General features: G+C 41.2%; 1 protein-coding gene across 1 annotated transcript; it reads left to right on the top strand.

Moving 5' to 3' along the window:
• The first annotated feature begins 425 nt into the window (after positions 1–425).
• LOC137046773 (reticulon-3-B-like) lies at positions 426–16,079 on the top strand. Its single transcript, XM_067424173.1, has 7 exons — positions 426–562; positions 7,193–7,481; positions 9,956–10,094; positions 13,283–13,352; positions 13,553–13,599; positions 13,684–13,742; positions 15,627–16,079. The coding sequence occupies exons 1-7, from the start codon at positions 490–492 to the stop codon at positions 15,673–15,675; spliced, it is 726 nt and encodes a 241-aa protein (XP_067280274.1). The 5' UTR covers positions 426–489; the 3' UTR covers positions 15,676–16,079.
• Positions 16,080–20,564: the final 4,485 nt, after the last annotated feature.

The raw sequence follows: 20,564 nt of genomic DNA on the forward strand, positions 1-20,564 counted from the left end.
TAATGTTTATTTATTTATCCTGGAAACAGGATCCGAGATTAACAGTACTAACAAATATATATCTGTTAATCTTTCTTTTAATAGTCAGCTGATTTCCAGATCATCAGTCATCGAAGCTCAGTAAGCCCCACGTCGTTATGCTGCCTCTTCATTATTTAAATGAGGTTTTATTTTTCTATTTGAGATATTATCTGACCCAGTTATTTGAGGAGGCCCGTAAAGGAGGAAATGGCCTTTTGTTAAGCATAAATGCTTTGATTGTGTATTCTGCAAGAACATTGTCCCACTGGTTCGGTTCTACATTTTTGATCTATAAAAGTACATGCCATGGCGAAAGCTGCTTAAAGAGCTTTAAACACACCCCTGGTACGCCTCAAGACTACATTAATCCACTGAAACATTTAGACCCGCTACACCTCAACACTTCAGACGAGCGCTGAGCATTGATTTAACCCGTCCAGCTATTGTTTAAAACATTAGAGCTGTGATATGGCAGAGCCGGCGACGTCCTCGTCCTCAGGGCTCAACTCCATTGTGTTGCTGAAAGACTCCAACTCATCAGGTAAGAGAAATCATTACTGAGGAATGGGTGGAGAATAATGTCAGCAATGCTTTCTGTTGGACAAAAGTTATTAAAAGTGCTTAGAACTATAATCTGTCCTCTAAACACAGCACCAATGCATTAGACTGCCGTAAAATCACTTTCCACATGACCGTCTAGTCTGGTTTAGCGCAGAAACTTCTGAAACTAAGTTCACACCACAGAATCGCCGTCCTGATTATATCTGATCTGATCGAGTTTAAACAGATCTGTTCAGGATGAGATCTGCATGGATTAACTTTAGCTTCAGAATCCGATTTATTGGCACATATGTGACGCTCAATGGTGGTCTTTTTACGTTTGTGTGTTTGCACGTTTGTTTGCTCTGACCTTTAAGTCTTCACACATGACTCTCATTGGCTGGTTTGTAAGCAGATTAGTGTCTTTGACCCAATAGCTTCAGTCAGTCTGAGACATGAACGCTTTCTTTTCTAGCTAATGACAAAAGTAAAGACAATTAGTCCACTGGAATAAGAGTCAGGAAAGTAATAACGAAAACAGTAAATACACCACAAACACACTCTTCTGACTCAGTCACTGTGTCTCGTTTCCAGTCCAAATATCTAATCATTCCTAAAGCAAGATGCATTTACTAGATCAGTAAAACGACAGAAGATATTTGTTCTTGTTTTCTTAAAAATAAAATCTAAATGAAGAGAGTTTTTGCTTAAAACAGGCCAAATGATCTGCCAATGGGGTGAGAAAAATAATCTGATTTCTGATTGAAATCTTGTTTCGCGTTTCCGTCCCAAACAGAAATCAGATTATTAGTCTCACCCCATTGGCAGATCATTTAGCCTGTTTTAAGCAAAAACTCTCTTCATTTAGATTTGATTTTCAACAAAACAAGTAAAAATATCTTCTGTCGTTTACTGATCTAGTAAATGCATCTTGATTTAGGAATGATAAGATATTTGGACTTGAAATAAGAAAAAATATATACTAAATAAGAAGAGCATTTTTGCAGTGTATTTACATAACAAATGTTTTCAGAATTATCAGTGTTTTTGTTGATCTATAATATGAAATATGACAGAGGACATGGGCATCTCATTAATGCTCTCTGTTGTCAGTTTATTGAGTTTAATTCACTGATTTATGCACTCCTTTAAGGCTCATACGGCTCCGTTTCTTCCATGACTCCCTGAGTTTGCCTCAGTTTCTCAGCATGAGGATTAAATTACAGATCAGGCATGAAGGGCTGTTAAGTTGAATACATTTTTAAAGCAAATCCTCTCACAGTGAGTGTATTAATGGCGGTTTTGCATGCAATTCTTGAAACACCCACCGGTTGTCAGCCTTTATCAGTGTATCCGAGATCACAACCCGACACCTGATTAGGGAAGTGTGTGTGACCATCAGCTGGTGTCGTTGCAGAGCTTTTGATCCTTTAAGGTACCAGTATACAGCCTTTAGGTACAAAAGTGTACCTTTTGGAAAAATACTGCCCCAGTGACAGCTTTTGTACCTTTTTTTCTGAGAGTGAATATGGTAAAAAAAAAAAATGACGTCACACATTTAGATATCAAACATATTTATTGTGAAACATTCTGTTGCATCTGAAGACCATGAACAAAAATCAACAGCCTAAAGAACAACTAATAAACTAGACTAACTAATATACATTTCAAACATTAAACACAATACAGTAAGAAAAAATAAGCAAATTAGCAATAGCACAAATCACCACAACTCAACACAGTTCAGAAATTTAAATCAAAAATAACACTATGCAGATATTATTGGTGCTAAGCACCTGAACACGTGTGAGAGGGAACTTCGTATCTGTCGAGCATATCCACACGTGTGTATCAATACATTTAAAGTCACAGAGTAAACTCTTTTAGAAGTTGTAAACTCTCATACAAACACAGCAGTTACGCCTTCACACATTCGTCACCGCAGTGCACAAATCCTGCTCTACGAATCCCACATGAGGAAACGCATGCGCTCACATTAGTGCTCCAGCGGCTGCGGTGCATGTGGTGCAGAACGCAGACACACAGCCGTATCAAAGATGTGAAGTCACGGACAAATTCTGCACATCCGTGAATTAACATGTGAATCCATGCAGTGAGAGCTGAACACTTGTAGAATATCTGATCACAAATGCATTACTTTTCTTGTATATTTTTCTAAAACAATCACAAGTCCAATCACTACAACTGCTTGAATCTGCCGCTACGAGTCTCGCGCAGTTTTTCCGCCTTCAAATGACAAGTTCGGCTCGCTCTCACTTTTGCACCAAATACACCGAGAACTGTGGAGCAAAAGTGAGTTGAGCATCTGAGAGGCAGCGGCAGGCCCTGTGCAGAGAGCAGAGACTCTCGGCCAATCAGAAGAGCTCGTTTGTACGGAGCCCCGCCCACAACGGGACGTGGTGGTGGAAGATAGATAGATAGATAGATAGATAGATAGATAGATAGATGATAGATAGATAGATAGATAGATAGATAGATAGATAGATAGATAGATAGATGATAGATAGATAGATAGATAGATAGATAGATAGATAGATAGATAGATAGATAGATAGATAGATAGATAGATAGATAAATAGATAGATAGATAGACGTTTCAAACAGCTCCAGTGTTAAAGGGTTAGTTCACCCAAAAATGTAAATTATATCATTAACTCCTCTCCCTCATGTCGTTGGACACCCGTCAGAACTCTTCCGCGTTCCTCTTCAGAACACAGATGAAGATATTTTAGTGTAAAGCTGAGAAAGGCTTCAGATAGGCCTCCATTGGCATTCAGTCCATTCCCACTCACAAGACCCATAAAGGCACTAAACACATCGACACACAGCCCATCTTGGTATCGATGATGGACTTTTTGTGTGAACTAACCCTTTAACACTGGAGCGGTTAGTGTTTTATTTTGAACTTGGACTTAATCCAGGATAGAAATACAGTCAGTGCTTAGTTCAACGAGTTCGATAAAATTTGCATATATATTCAGATTCAAACTTCCCGAAACAATAACTCATGTTCTAAACATTGTTCAGAAAACACAAGACGAGGACGAATAAGGGACCGTCAGCAGTGCAAAACCCAAAAAGCGTTGTAAGGGCCGCCCAAATCGTCCCAATGGAGGCTAACGATCGGCGGGTGAAGGTCGCTGCGCGTTCGTCTTTTCAGCGGGGAAAAGGGGAATTTATTCCAATTCCTCGTTAATCTGACTCCATTTAATTATAATTTAGAATTTAGGTTAGAATGCCAATTGTTTATTTGGTCATTCATTTTTAATAGTTTAACTACACATTTAATTATTCCGTTTAACCCTTTGTTGAAATTATACCCAACCTGAATAATTCCAGAGCAAGTCAGAATCCATCAAAAGTGTAACAATTTATTTACAGTCAGGTAAATGTATAAAGCCAATTACATAGTCAATTCAAAGGTAATCCATATATAACATCAAATAGTCTGAAGTAAAGAATGAAATGTATACCTGACTTCTGAAAACTACATAATGCTGGCTATCTTGAGACGTCCAGCATTACGGGCTGACCGGTTTAAAGTGTCGAGCCCTGAGCTGTTTGCAACATTCCCTTAAATACCCAGAAACAAATGTAGAAACTCTTTCAAATGTAAACACGAGTGCACAATGGGAATTTGCATTGATCAAGACTTGTATTGATGCAAAGGCCAAATGGCTGAAAGCCACACCCACCATACACCAAGGAAAGATATCTTTAAACTCTTAAAACATTTAGGATGTTCTAGTTTACTTCTGTGGAGTTGAGATATTTGTACCAGTCGCACTGAGACATTTCAAATGATATCAAACACATATAATACTGTATCGTGAGGATTGACATTGTAACAAAGAGATTTCTGGTGCATTTCAGGTGATCTCAAGTTTGGGGGAGCAGTAGTTTGGGGGAAGTTTCATGTGAAAGGAAAGGCCTGTAAATTAGAGTCATTCATAGATGGTTCACTCAGTGTGATGTCGTCTCGGACAGAGACGCTAACTGTATCAATGAGTTCAGATGCTAATTTCCTTTGTTTTCTCAGAGCGATTAGACATTTCCAGCATCTACTAGCTTTTTCCAGCCTTACAGCGTCAAACAAATGGTAGCCAAAAAAAATAAAAAAAATAATTATATGCACGCCAACAAATTAAACCAACCGTAATGTGAGGTTTATTTTTCTCCATCATACCCTGATGGAGTTTGGGTTCCTTTGGTCGCCTTTGGCTTGGCTTGCTCAGTTGGGGACACTAACATTATGATCTAACTTATTCAACTAAATATACAAATACAATTAATTCATTAGGTCTTATTTAATTCTATAAACTCTAATACTGATCTGCCAACATTGTCTCTCTCTGATAAATTAAAATAAGCTGATAACATCACTGTTTACTCCAGAACGACTGTACAGCCAAATCTAATTCTGCTGCAGTATTGTCCTGTTTAACACTGAAGCTGCTCTGACACAATCGGCACTGGAGAAGAGCGATAGAAATAAAGATGACTGATTGATTGACATGGGAGCCTGGTAGAGCCGTGAGGACGATGGTCACAGGCGGAGACAAGGGAGGGAGTAGCCACAATGAAGCTGACAGGAAGACCCGAGGCTAACACGCACAGCATAGAGGTGGAGCTGAGGAAACACAGAGACTGGATGAAATAACAGGTCCTGGAGAGCAAGGTGACAGATTACCAAAGCAGAGCTGGAGCAGGAAGCACACCCACTGGGATCAGACTGTGTTTCCGGCTCTCACACCTGGTCAGACCTTTTGTCGTGTCGGCTCAGGCATAGTTATAGAGGCAGGCCTGTGCTTTTTGTCTGCGGTGGGCTCTGAGTATGAAATGGGGCTGGCGATGTCCTCCTCAGTTGGTGAATAGAGATCGCAGTTCACCAGCATCTACTCCACAAATGCTGTGGAAACCCATCACTGAGCTGGTGTGCCTTTGTGAGCTCATTCAGGCTGGTCCTGAAAAACTTGCTCAGGAAGTAATCATCGTGATTAGTGAGGCCTGCCAGTTGAAAAAATTACAAAGCCTCAAGGGATTGCTCCAAACTGAGCAAAGGTCTGCAGGTAAATTCTTTCTGGGTTCAGTCTTCTGTCACGTATGGCTGCAGTAATGAAGAGCACGAACGCTGGAGAATAAAGCAAAAACAGCCTTTATTATCTATGCTTAGAAAACATGGGATATATATCACACGGCCATGTAAACTAAAGACAGGACTGAACAATGAACAAAGGGAACTAAGGGCTTAATACACAGAAGTAGATAATTAACAAAACTGGATACATGTGAATAGTTAAATCAATTACCACGGAAGCAGAAACTAAACAGATCAGGGAAACAGGAACCAAAGGAAACAGAACAGAATATCAAATGAAGAGTCCACAAAACTGAACATGACATAAGGTATATCAGCGTAAACAGGAGGAACTCTTTATTTTGTATTCAATTTAAATAAAGTTTGAGGTATTTTACAACCCTTTTACATACATTTTGGACATGTCTAAATACAGTTTAAAATCTTTAACTATAAAGTATACAAATAAAATAACCATCCAAATCAGTGGCGGCTACTGGTCGTTCAGAGAGGGGAAGCTCATTTTCGGCCAATTGTCTTATTGATTTAAAAGTAAATTCTGCCCTATATTCCTTTTCAAGACAATGGTCTTTTACCCTGTGAATGAATGAACGATCTAAAAAAATATTAGACTCTGTAAAACTGAAACAAGGAATGTGGTGTATAATTGAGTGAAATGTATGATGAAAATCAAGCAATTTCGCCAAGCAAATATCAAAGAAATAGGTTGCAGCAGTTTTTATTTCGACTGAACTTGAGAAATCCGCGATGGGACTGAGCACGAATAGCTTCAGTGATTACTTATAGTACAGAATCGCTGTCAGTCAAAAGGAGATGCAGACCCTCCAATCAACACGCAGAAGCTCGGAGTCCGGGCCAGCCCACTCCCCATTCACCCCCAGAGACGCTGAGCGTCCGTGGGCGGGACATAATCGCAGCGTTTATCCAATGACCGTCTAGTTTCGAAGCGCTGAAAAAAACCGTTCAAAGCAGCCCCACTGAAGTCAATGGACGCTGGGCTTCAATAGGGAAATGCACTGTGACGCTGCGGGAATGTATGAGAAGGAAATCGAGTCAGCCGACCTGCTATAACTTATGTAACTGATTCTGAACGAACCCGTCTTTGAGATGAACGTTTTCTAACGCATTTTAGTCAATACAATGTTAATATAATAGTACATATTTGACCACTAATTTTGTGACATTATAAGGGAAGCCGAGCTTCCCTTGCAGTCTTAAAGAAATCGCCACTGATCCAAATCAAGTAAGCAAAAACCGGTCAGTCTTGGATTAGATGAAGAGATGTGGGCAACTGAGACTTAAACCTCAGTCCATAGATGAACGGTGGCTTGACTACAGAACTACAGAAATACATCTATAGTAGAGAATGAATTCAATATAATCACACCAATATGTCGCAGTATTGCTTGTTCAAATGCAACTGTATCTTGAACTACTTGATTGTTTTGTGAATATGTTAAATTCACATTTGAGAGGTCAAAGTTCTCAGTTTTCCAAACTCTGTTTCTGTAGTCCAGGATTGGGCCAATGAAAAGGACCTTGGGGAGGCAGTGTTCATCTTGCCATCCTTCCAGCATCCGCATCTCCGTGCCGTGCGGGGATTGGTGTATTGGCAGGAGCCACAGAAGTCTGTGCTGGTGTTTGGTGGCTCGATGCTGGTGCTCGTGTCTCTAGCAACATTCAGTGTTATCAGCATCATATCCTACCTGTTCCTGGCCCTGCTGTGTGTCACCATCACCTTCAGAGTCTACACGGCCGTCATGCAGGCTGTGCAGAAGTCTGACGAAGGACACCCTTTTAAGTACGTATGCCTCTGTAGTATTTTATAAATCTCCATTCAGCAGTCTGATCTGTTTGAGCCTTTGACGGATGAAGGTAGAATACACCAGCACCTGGTGAACGTGTCCAGGTGAACGGCATTTAGTTACAGGTCGCGTATAAACACTTCATTAAAGCACTTGAAAGGGTTTCTGACAGTAAAGCTCTCTCTATCCCAGAGAACCAGAAATATTATAATATACTTGGGTGAGAAATTAATCATTTTTATTATTCCCAGTGTTGGGCAAGTTTCTGAAAATGAGTAATGAGTTACAGTTACTAGCTACTTCTTTTAAAAGTAATTGAATTACTTTACCAATCACTGTATATCAAAAGTAATTAGTTACTAGGGAAAGTGAACAGTACTGAACAAACCCAATAAGCGTCATTTTTTTAGACCTATTTATTGTGATCAACTGGGCAACAGGCCTTCAAATCAAGCAGTAGAGCAGTGTTTAGTGTCCAGTGGCGCAGCGGCAGAGAGTTATGGCCTTTTTACACCTGGTCACTTCATTCGTTTTCTCTGACCAGATATCTATCCGATTGGGAAAAGACCAGAAGTAAATGCTTTCCGAAATTCTTTCAAGATTTAAATCAGATCACTTAAACAAACCAATTCAGAAGGTGGTCTGTGATAGCCTGGAAATCTAGCGCACCTTAGTGGCAGCAAATCTAATCTGCCGTGAGTGTCGTCTAGCAACTCTCAATCCCCTTCTGAGCTGTAATCGCCAAACTCTGGTCGGGCCAATCACATCGTGTATAGAGTCGGTGGGCGGGGCCATAATGACGACGGCCGAGTTGCGTTTTCGTGCTTCTAGGTCTGTGACACATTTCAGGCGAAACTGTAAATGCATCTGGTTGGTTAAACCACATATGTTAATTTCACTCCTGGCAAATTGTTAAAAAAATAAATGTGTGAGAGCGTGTTATGTTGTAGTCAGATATGACACAATACTGCAACACGCGTCGCCGAGTAAATGAGTAAAGCAAGCCAACACAAACAGCCGAAGGTGACACTGAAAGCGAGTCTTAGATGCTCAAAAACACAATCCTCTTCATGAAAGCTAATGAGACTGGATGATGAGCTGAGCTTTCTTCTTGAAATGAGCTGATGAATAAAACGCTGCTCATTTCTGTTGCTTTCGTTGACGTGAAACGTTAAATGTGCGTATAGCGCAGGAATTGACGATCGGATTTATATTCAATTTGTGGAGAGGTGTAAGGTAAGACAATGTTTTATTTGTTCGTGTAGCCCATTTAGTTTGCGAGCGCCTACGACCAGCCTATCCTCAACTTATCAAAAATGCCGTTTTACTGTGGTGGTGATAGTTGGCTAAACCCTTAAACTAGCATTGTGATGCTTGAAGTGTTTGAGATCTAGGATTTTATCATAAGCAAGACAAGTCAAGTGTTGATTTGAGAGGCTAAAGCGTTGGTTAACTCACTGTCGGCCACTGGCTGCTTAGTCGTCACTTTAAAAAATAAAAACTTTAATTTAACAAACACATTTTTTTTAAATTAACACAACAAAATATAAGTACTTTGACTTTAAAAATAAAACTGAGCTATTGTAATGGCTGCAACAATGTGCAACACGGGCCGGGCGAGGGCCTAGATTTGAGCTTCTTGTCTGCAAGCATTCATTTTTCAAAAACTAAAGTAATTTTGTTAATAGGAATTGCGTTACTTGATTAAAAAATATATTTAGTTACATGCACGTTCCCGCTAAAAGCAGTGGAATTACAGTAACACGCTTCTTTGTAGTGCAGTACTCTTACTCCCAACACTGATTATTCCCAGGATTGGCCTCTCCCTGATCCCTCATGGACGCTCTGTTTCTGTTTAATTTCTGCATTTGGTTTCCTCGTTAGATTCCCTGACTGTTAATTAGTTCCATCACACCTGTTCCACTGTGCGTTTAATACAGCCGCTGCTGTTACACCTGTTCATTAGCAGTGTAATGTTTCATCTGGAGGAGTTGGCTATTGATTGTCACGTGGGCTATTGAAGCTTTTCCTGGAGTCTCTCTTTGCTTTACTTCCTTGTAATGGCGATCCATGCCATGTTCTTCACCTTTCCATAAGCTTCGACACAAAGGACTTGTTTACTTGTCTTTGTCTTGTTACAGTACAAAAGAAACTCAAAACACAAATTTGTTCCACTTATTCCAGTTACAAAACAAGAAAATATCACGGTCAAAGGACTGTCTAGCTCGAAGCTTTTCTTGTTTCCGTCTACCTCTTCGACTATACTCTTCTTTTCCTTACGCATACGTAATACTTATATAACTAGTCACAGTCACGTGATACAAAAACTAACCTAAACACACTTTTTCCAAGAACATTATTATTAATGCTGTTTTGGCTCTAACGTTTCTCTTGGTGTGACACACAATGGTGGATGTTCTTGACAAGCCAAGACAAGAAAAAGTAATATGAGATGTTTGTACATCCACAGAGTTCTGATGGAGAGAGACATCTGCATTACACCGGACGCCGCCCGCAGGTACATGGACGTATGTTTGGTGAGAATAAACGCCGCTCTCATACAGACCAGAAGACTTGTGCTGGTCGAGGATGTGGTGGATTCACTGAAGGCAAGTCTGCGTATCTACAACCATTCACAACCACATTCAAGTCAGGGTTTCTTTTGTATATTTAAAGTGCAATATTGCTGTTTGTGCATGTAAACAATCTATTAAAGGTGCTCTAGAATGAGTTGAACAATGTTAAATTGTTCTCTGATATCTACATAGAGGGCATGTGGCTTATTTAAGGGCAAAAATTGTCCAGATCCAGTTTTACAGGTCCATTTACAACCCTATAAATTGTCTCTAGGATGTAATGTTATCATGGCTATCAAAATCCAGTGTTCTGTATTTTGCGTACGTGAGTTTTTGTTGTACATGGCTATTGTAGATGGCTATAAAAATAAATATTTATAAAAAATAAATAATAATTGTGTATTGTGCTAATTAACTGAGACTTCTTACAGCTCTTACAGGTTGTTGGCCTTGTTTGTTTCGTTGCTTCTATTGCTCTCCCCTTTTTTGTAAGTCGCGTTTGGATAAAAGCGTCTGCTAAACGATTAAATGTAAATGTAATGCTCTTATTTGGAAGAGTCATGAATATTAATGTTGAGCTCTGCTCTGATTGGCTTATTTCATCAGCTCACAGCAGTTCAGTAGAGCGGCTCGTGAGTCCTGACAGAACACAGACCGACTGAACGACACTTTAAGCAGAACATCTCAAATGCAGATTGATGAAATGCAGATTGATGAAATGCAGATGTAGCAAGATCGTGGGTGTGGAAGGATGAGGACACTGGGGTCGGCTGGACTGTTGACGCTTAATTTTATTTAACAAAAAGGCAAAGACACAGCAGCACACTCAATGGTGTGATTTCTCATAAACACAACGATCACTTCCGGGTCGGCACTTCTGGCTTCCGGGGTTACTCAGTCTCTTGTGCTGCGTCCCAATTCGCCTACTTATACTACGTCCTAAAAGTATGTACTCTTTTTGTGAAGAAAAAGTATATACTTTTGAGTGTGTAGCAGAAAAGTATGCAAGCTTCGGGACATACTACTTCGCCATCTTTAACGGACTCTGTCGCTTAGTTACGTGCATCCCGTCACCGTTTATCTGCCCTGTCAATCATCGTCAGATTCGTCACAGTTCAAATCTTCCACATTCAGTTTAATCTCCAACCGTATCGGAGAGAAATGTAGCCGCTCGTTGATCTGCCATGTGTGGGTCTTTAATGCAGAGACTCTCCTCATGTATTTACAGTTTAAATATAATGATGCATTTAAAAGTTAATGGCCAAACGTGTCATTTCAAAAGTTCTCAATGCTGCTGCGGGTGAAATATAATGTGACAACACTGAATAAATATATTTTTGTCAGGTTAAATATTGATAGTTGGTCACTCAAACCCCTTTATCTAAACTTCTCTACTTAACCGTCGAACTCGCACATCCGTCATGTTTGTAGTTTTTTAACGCTTTTTATCCGCGGTTGTAGTTCTAATCGAATCCTCGTCCAACTCGCAATGGGTTGTGGGCAATATCAGCCGTTAGAGTGCCCATCGATCCATACTACGAATTCGGACCGGAAATAGTAAATCATCCGGGAATCTTTGGAATACTCTTTTCAACATACTACGATTTGGGACATACTAATTCTATTTTCGAATACTATTTAGGATGGATAGTATGCGAATTGGGACGCAGGGTTGGTGTCTCGCGTCAACAGTCCGTCTCTCTCTCTCAGGCTTCCGGTTCCACTGGCGTTTTATCCTCTCTCCACGCCCATTACTGGAACAAGAGACAGGTGTTATTAATCTGCGTCCAACCCACTCACTTACCGCTCGTCCCGCGGCTCTCTCTCCCGCTGCAGACCTCGCTGAACCACGCCCCCCTTGCCACAGCAGATTACTTGTTTATTGGAGAGAGAAAGGGAGAGAGAGAGAGAGAGAGAGAGAGAAAGAAAGAGAGAGAGCATGCACTTGGTTGCCAGATTGCACACGTTTAAGTAATTCACGCTCTGATTGGGGGATTAAATTACTGAAATCTGGCAACCGCAAGCACTCGAACGCTCCTCTTTATCCTCCCGACAAAACCAAGGAGTGCTTTTTACATTTTAATCTCGTCTTTTTTCGTCAACGATATTGCATGTTTATATAGTCACAATAATCGTTTTAGGACGTCTCGTCTTGTCTTAGTCATGGAAAAAAGGTCTTCATATTGACGAATCTAGTCTAGTCAGAGCAAACGAACTACTATGTTTTTATTTTCCGCTGTATCCTGTTATAGATGAACATCAGCCATGCTCCCGTTGACAGTTCTGTCCTGTGGGAAGGCTATGAAAAGTCTCCCATCCCCTGCACAGCACATTTATATCCATGATCTGCTGTTTTACTATATCGTCCTCATCTTCACAATACCTGCAGAACTTCTGTGGATTCAGTGCCGGTCCACATGAACACTGCCTGGCCTTGGACATGGGCTGGTTATATGCAAATATGGGGATGAGTAAATATTAATGATCCCGACTGTTGCGTCACAGTCGGTGTTATGTTGCGATTGTTATGTATTTTTATGTATGTCTTTATCAAGCACAAGGTTTGCATATGAAGGAAGAAACAATGGCGTTTAGGACTCATGCAGAACGCTTATTATTCAACTATGCCAAGGTTAACACAGTTGTCCTTTCTACACTAAGCAAAAATTTGGAGTGACGTTTACTTAAAAAAAGCTAGGCAACTCTTTCCACACAGAAAGTGCTTGTAATCTTTACTCAGGCTATTCTAAGTAATATTTACTTACTAGAACCACTTATTTTTTAAGTAAATTGCACTGGCAATGCTCATCTATAGATTGTAACGTTCACTCAGATTACCACTGCATTCAATTACAAAACCCAAGTGAACATTGCTGATATTTCTTTATAGGGCACCTTTAAAAAAAATATGCACTATCAATCTTTGAGCTATTGTTTTCCACCTACAGGCTAATACAATAATAATGACAGACTTCCCCTGAACGAGGGAGGCAGGCCCATTCTTGAGACCAGACTAGATTATGCTTGTTTGTGCGGTTTGCACTTGGATCAATGAGCTAAAACTACTCTTAGGAACTGTTGAGTTGATCCTTTAGCTTTAGCAGGTATAAATGTGTTGTGATAATATCTGACGGTTAAGCCAGATGAATATTCTGTCATCAGTCAGCACTGAATAAGTCATGTAAAGGTTAAAGTGATTGACCTGTTGTGTTTTTCTGCAGTTTGCGGTTGTCATGTGGTTTCTGACATGTGTGGGTGCCGTCTTCAATGGGATCACACTTTTAATACTCGGTAAGCCCGTCTTTATAGTCAAAATGATGATAAATATAAATATATTGGTGGTTGAAGAAAACCACATAAAATGCAGTCCAGAAGGCACTGTGCTCATACAATATGAAGTAATAATATGATGCAGTAATGGTCAAAATATATATGCATGAAATATAATTTGTTTCAAAAGAAAAGACTGAAAATGTTCTTTTCCTTGCCAGCTGATATCATCTTGTTTTGCACACCTCTGCTGTATGAGAGGAACAAAGTGAGATTTCACATTTATACACTTCTTTATTCTGGCTTTAGTGTTCTTCAGGTTGTTTTCTAAGCTCTCTTTGGTTTGTTGTAGACCCAGATTGATGGTTATTTGGTGCGTGTGCAGTCCCAGCTTGAAGAGAAACTGGCAAAGTATGTATGATGGATTTTTGTTCCTATTATAAAGCACCTCATTTCGAAATAAAGTCTAAGCATATGTACAACTCAATACAAGCACTAGACAAGATGTAGAGTACGAAACTCATGAAGTAAAGCGAGAAACGCAGCACAGCAGCCGGGCCAGGGCCGCACTTAGCCAGAGGCAGTCTTAGGTTTTAAATTATCAGTTAAAACTATGTACCGTATTTTCCGGACTATAAGTCGCACTTTTTTTCATAGTTTGGCTGGTCCTGCGACTTATAGTCAGGTGCGACTTATATATCAAATTTAATTCATACTGACTGACAAGAATAAACATATAGCCGCGAGAATGCGCTCTATGCTGCTCCTGTAGCCTAATATTTACTTATACACAACAACTTAGAAAGACTGAACACAAACAAAATGCTCCCATAAAGAAAATCTTATTCTGCAAAATACAAACAGCATGTAGTAAAACATGCAGCGGAGAACGATTCTCACAGCGTTCGTCTCGCGCGGCAGAGCCTCTCCCGGCAGAGAGTTCAATTCTCTGTGGACTCGTTCCTTCAGCTCTGGCCATCTTGCTTACAGTCCGCAAGTAGATTTCTTTTTCTTCTTCATCACAATTAAAGTAACCTCTGCTTTTCGCCAGTCCCTTACAAGTTTCTCACTCACTTCAAACTTTCTTTCTTCTGCTCGGGTTATGCAGTGAAGCGGGCACGAGCGAGTGCACGCGAGCAGGTGGTCGCATGCGCGCGCGGGTGCTCGCGTGCTCGCATGCGCGCGGCTCCAGCTCTGCCCTAATGCGACTTATAGTCCAGTGCGACTTATACATGTTTTTTTCCGCGTCATGACGCATTTTTTGACTGATGCGACTTATACTCCGGAGCGACTTATAGTCCGGAAAATACGGTAAGACAATTACTTAAAAAAAATGTAGATCATGTTTTTCATAATTCATGCACGAAAGAAAGGGTTGCAGGATGAATTCTGATATAATTTCAGTTTATTGCTAAGGCAACATTTGTCATTCGTATCTGACGTTTTTAGATTAGTTCATCCTTAGTTACCAAATATGTTTTAATGGTTTTAATTTTAGGGTTAGTTAACGTTAATAATCCTGCTGTGGATTTACCAGATCCTCAGGGTCCTCTCACACACCCGGTGAAATGTGTGAAGCGAGTGTGTTCTGCTAAACTCTAAAAAATTCTGGGTAAAAAAACAACCCAATGTTGGGTCAAATGTGGACTAACCCAGCAATTGGTGTCTTTGGGTGGATTGGGGTAACAGCCATTAGGATTGTTTAGTGATTTGGTGTTAGTGACTCAGGAGTCCTCTTGACCACTCCTAGAGCTTCATGGATTTAGGAGCTAGTTTTAGTGATACATTTTTAGGAGTCCTATAATTAGGACTGACACGCCCATTATTTTTAAGAGTTTCTCCTCAATCGGCAAGTTAGGCTCTACTTTAGCCTTAAGATGTTTAGTGAATACGGCCCCTGAGCCGCTTATGCAGTAAACCTAGCTGTGTAAAACAATAGCAGCTCAGACGAGAAGGTCTTCACTGTTACAAAGATACAAAGGATGTTTTAATGTTTCTGCACAAATTTAAGTTATTGTTAGAAGACTTCAGCAGCTCTAAGATAAAACTCTGCTAGCACAAACAAAAATCATAATGTCACATCCAGTCACTTTCCTTTCATCCACTCCAGCTTCCCTACTTTATCAAAGTAGGTGCTGTAGATGAGGCTCTTTTACATCAACTGCAGATTCAGTGTGCTTACGGACCCATCTCATCCCTCAGGTCGAATCTACTGTACTAGACTGTGCGGTACTGTCCATGAAAACGCTCTTTCTGTCTGATGTTGACTAATCGAACCGTTCTCTCTTTGTGCAGACTGCAAGACAAACTCCCCGGTCCCATAAAACGAAGAAAAGCAGAATGATGGGTTTCAATCGACAGGAAAAACCTGAGCATCCAGTGAATTACAGCAAAAGAAGCCGCAGGCCTGTCTCTGCACTCACTTTGAGTTTGTGTTCAATCATTGAAGTGTGTTTGCAGTGACAGACTGTTCAAACTCAGTGGCATGCTACAGAACTGCCATCCAATATGTGCACAATAAAATGAGCCTTGATTGACAGCTTCCCTCCTGTGTTTCCCCAGTAAATATTACCCATCGATTCCTGCTTCCAGAGTCAGAGTAATGCTGACTGTGCTAGGGAACAGTTTGACCAAAAAAAGAGAGACCCAAACGTCTGTAATGTTAGATCTTTCAGCGGGCAGTGTGTTGGCGAACGCTTCACTTCATGCGTCGTCATTGATTTACTGTTGTCTTTGTTATGAGGTAGAACCGTAAGAGTTTTCCAACGGTAACATCTTCATGACTTTCTCTACACACATTTCTTTATAATCCTTTACATCATATAATCCTCAAACTCTGTGTTTTCCTTCTGCAGAAACAGCTTGACTGCTCGCTGAATAAAATCAGATTTCTCTGACTCTCAAACATCGACTTTTCTCGTTTGTTCTCACTTGATTTCTGAACGTAATTCCACCTTTCCATATGCTTTCTTTGTTGTGTTGTTGACTTGTGACAGAATCACCACGCTTGGGGAAATAAATGCGATATTCAAAGTAATTAGTAATCTTTTTATCATTAATAGTCTCAGGTGTACAGTATTAAAATGGTTTAATTTGAGTTTGATTATCATTATTAAAGTGACGAGGTGGATGTGAATTTAAGGAACAATAAAGGAAACAAGAACTAAGAAACTGATTCTCGTTTAAAAACGGAGTAAAATTAAAATGTGTTCATTTTAGTTTGAATATCGTAATAGCCAGAGTGAATATGACTGGATTAATTGCCTCAAATCTGAAGTGAAGACTGTTCTCATCTCAAAGCCCAGACACTCATTACATTTCTTCAATTTTTGAAGAATCACCCAGGATTGACTCCCCCAGTTGACTCGCCAAAATCTAGATTAAAGCCGCATCTCTTTAGCCAAGCATTCACATAATGCATCTCATCACCTTGCACTCCAGTTATATCAGTGCACATGATTGCCTTTGCTTAATGCTTTGAACAGCAGCTACGCTAATTATTTTCCTGTTCTCTTTTATTTTATCTGGACAGTCATCCCGAAGGAACTAGAGAGTCTGTCAGCTCCAGTCTGGATCCAGCCTATCATGAAGACTTCATTTAAGTTCCTTGCCACCGTCGCTTTGGCTTGCTCAGTTGGGGACACTAACTTCAGATGACCATCATCTGTGAAGAGGTGCCTCGACTCCTGGAGGACTTCAGATGACCATCACTATGACCATCACCTGTGAAGAGGCGCCTCGACTCCTGGAGGACTTCAGATGACCATCACCTGTGACCATCACCTGTGAAGAGGCACCTCGACTCTTGGAGGTCTTCAGATGACCATCACCTGTGACCATCACCTGTGAAGAGGTGCCTCGACTCCTGGAGGACTTCAGATGACCATCACCTGTGAAGAGGTGCCTCGACTCCTGGAGGACTTCAGAGGACCATCACCTATGACCATCACCTGTGAAGAGGTGCCTTGACTCCTGGAGGACTTCAGATGACCATCACCTATGACCATCACCTGTGAAGAGGCGCCTCGACTCCTGGAGGACTATAGATGACCATCACCTGTGACCGTCACCTGTGAAGAGGTGCCTCGACTCCTGGAGGACTTCAGGTGACCATCACCTGTGAAGAGGTGCCTCGACTCCTGGAGGACTTCAGATGACCATTACCTGTGAAGAGGTGCCTCGACTCGTGGAGGTCTTCAGATGACCATCCCCTGTGACCATCACCTGTGAAGAGGCGCCTCGACTCCTGGAGGTCTTCAGATGACCATCCCCAGTGACCATCACCTGTGATGAGGCGCCTCGACTGCTGGAGGACTTCAGATGACCATCACCTGTGAAGAGGTGCCTCGACTCCTGGAGGTCTTCAGATGACCATCACCTGTGACCATCACCTGTGAAGAGGTGCCTCGACTCCTGGAGGACTATAGATGACCATCACCTGTGACCATCACCTGTGAAGAGGTGCCTCGACTCCTGGAGGACTTCAGATGACCATCACCTGTAAAGAGGTGCCTCGACTCCTGGAGGAATTCAGATGACCATCACCTGTGAAGAGGCACCTTGACTCCTGGAGGACTTCAGGTGACCATCACCTGTGAAGAGGTGCCTCGACTCCTGGAGGACTTCAGATGACCATTACCTGTGAAGAGGTGCCTCGACTCGTGGAGGTCTTCAGATGACCATCCCCTGTGACCATCACCTGTGAAGAGGCGCCTCGACTCCTGGAGGTCTTCAGATGACCATCCCCAGTGACCATCACCTGTGATGAGGCGCCTCGACTGCTGGAGGACTTCAGATGACCATCACCTGTGAAGAGGTGCCTCGACTCCTGGAGGTCTTCAGATGACCATCACCTGTGACCATCACCTGTGAAGAGGTGCCTCGACTCCTGGAGGACTATAGATGACCATCACCTGTGACCATCACCTGTGAAGAGGTGCCTCGACTCCTGGAGGACTTCAGATGACCATCACCTGTAAAGAGGTGCCTCGACTCCTGGAGGAATTCAGATGACCATCACCTGTGAAGAGGCACCTTGACTCCTGGAGGACTTCAGGTGACCATCACCTGTGAAGAGGCGCCTCGACTCCTGGAGGACTTCAGATGACCATTACCTGTGAAGAGGTGCCTCGACTCCTGGAGGTCTTCAGATGACCATCACCTGTGAAGAGGTGCCTCGACTCCTGGAGGTCTTCAGATGACCATCACCTGTGACCATCACCTGTGAAGAGGCGCCTCGACTCCTGGAGGACTTCAGATGACCATCACCTGTGACCATCACCTGTGAAGAGGTGCCTCGACCTGGTCCAACTTTATCCGTCGTCATCTCCCGGACCTTCAGAAGCGGTCGAAGTGGCACAAGGACACAGACAATCTGGCTGCTGACCAGGTGGTGATGGTGGTTGATTCACAGCTACCCAGAGCTCAGTGGCTCATCGGGAGAGTGGTGAAGACCTGTTCCGGTTCGGATGGACGAGTCAGGGCAGCTGAAGTTAAGATCAAGGGACAGACCTACCTACGGCCAGTCGTGCGCCTTGTGCGGCTGACAGCCTGGGAGGATGAAGATGACACCAACTAAGTAGACTTTCCTTTGGGATTCAAATTTATCGCTAAATTTGGGGGCGCTATGGCAGGAAGTCTTTTATTCCTGACATTTTATTTTGAAACTGTAATGATGTCATATCCTTTCCGAGCGCATCGCATCATCATTGCCGACTCCGCATTCTGTGGGATGGTGGCTCGCGTGTGCGTAACCTAATCGAAAACCACACACACACGCACGCACGCACGCACGCACGCACGCACGCACGCACGCACGCACGCACGCACGCACGCACGCACACACACACACACACACCTCACCTATATACCTATTTGTACACCAATGATTGTACCCAAACTACAATATTAAAGTTTGCTGAAATAACTTCTCCGTGCCCTTATAATATGATAAGGTAATATGAATATGATAATAATATGTACTACTAATAATAATTATGCCTAGATTGTTGCTTTTACTTGTGTTTTTTATAAACAATGTCTACTTTTAAACAGCATACAGCCTTAAATTTAAATGTTTATGTTGTGGAAATTGCAGTAAATTACAAGAGACAAGTTCTCACGTTGACCACACATGTACGTGTGTCATTTATTTTATGAAGAAGAAAAATCTAAACCAAAATGGTGCTGACAAGTCCCACGTCAACACCATGATCAACACGCATTCAGAACATTTAAAGGGACCGCGATCCCTGAACAGTTCTGAAGAAACATGCTAAGAATAAAGTGCTGCCTTTATAATCAACAGTGTATAAAAATACATTTAACAACAAAGGTGAATTATGTTTGTCACATTTACTACATTGTATTATTTAATTATAATTATCATCATAAAGAATAAACTCATTGAATAAACCGACTACTGGAATTGTGTGACATCCCTAATTACTACTAGTATTAAATTACTACCACTAGTAATATAAATTGGAGATGTTGCTGATATGATCATTCATAGTAGTAGTAATAGTAGAGATTTTTCCTTTTTTTACTATAAATCATTTAGTCACAAATCTGTTCTCTCTAGAAATAAGCATTTTTCAAGCGTATGGCTGTTTGGTAGCTGTATAATACTTATTGTACATTGTTGCTATTTTAAAAAAAAAATAGATGAACTGTTACTAAATGAAAAACTAATCTTTGGCACATTTTATTTACAGAATGATAGTGATATATCATGATTTTCTTGAAATATATCGTGTGTCAGAGTCGCTGTTGTTGTGATAGTTATCTTTGGTAAAATATGATAGTATCATATGAGTTATCCTGTGATTCCCACCCCTAATAGTTATGTAATACTTGATGTACTGCTTAATGCTGCATATTTGTAATACTGCTGTGAGGGTGTTTCAAAGACAACATCTATGGGATTGATGGTAAAAAAACCAGCTCTTTTCACTGCAGTTATCAAGCTCACTATTTTCCCTCTCTTTTTGAAAGTTGTGAAACTATTACTGCATTTCTATTTTGCCATCTGAGCAAATGGTGACAATATTTAATGTACTCCTCCAGTCACCACTATAAAAGTTAACTCAACTACGATGACTTCCACTCTGAGAAACCCAGAAATGTGAAAAGGGTCTATGAAGCTCAACATAAAACTACACTATCACTGAAGTGAAGTCTAATGAGTATTCAGTTAATAAAGGACAATATAATGTTGCAACTAAATGATAA

The sequence above is a fragment of the Pseudorasbora parva genome, chromosome 18, assembly GCF_024679245.1.
Source record: "Pseudorasbora parva isolate DD20220531a chromosome 18, ASM2467924v1, whole genome shotgun sequence".
Taxonomy (NCBI): Eukaryota; Metazoa; Chordata; class Actinopteri; order Cypriniformes; family Gobionidae; genus Pseudorasbora; species Pseudorasbora parva.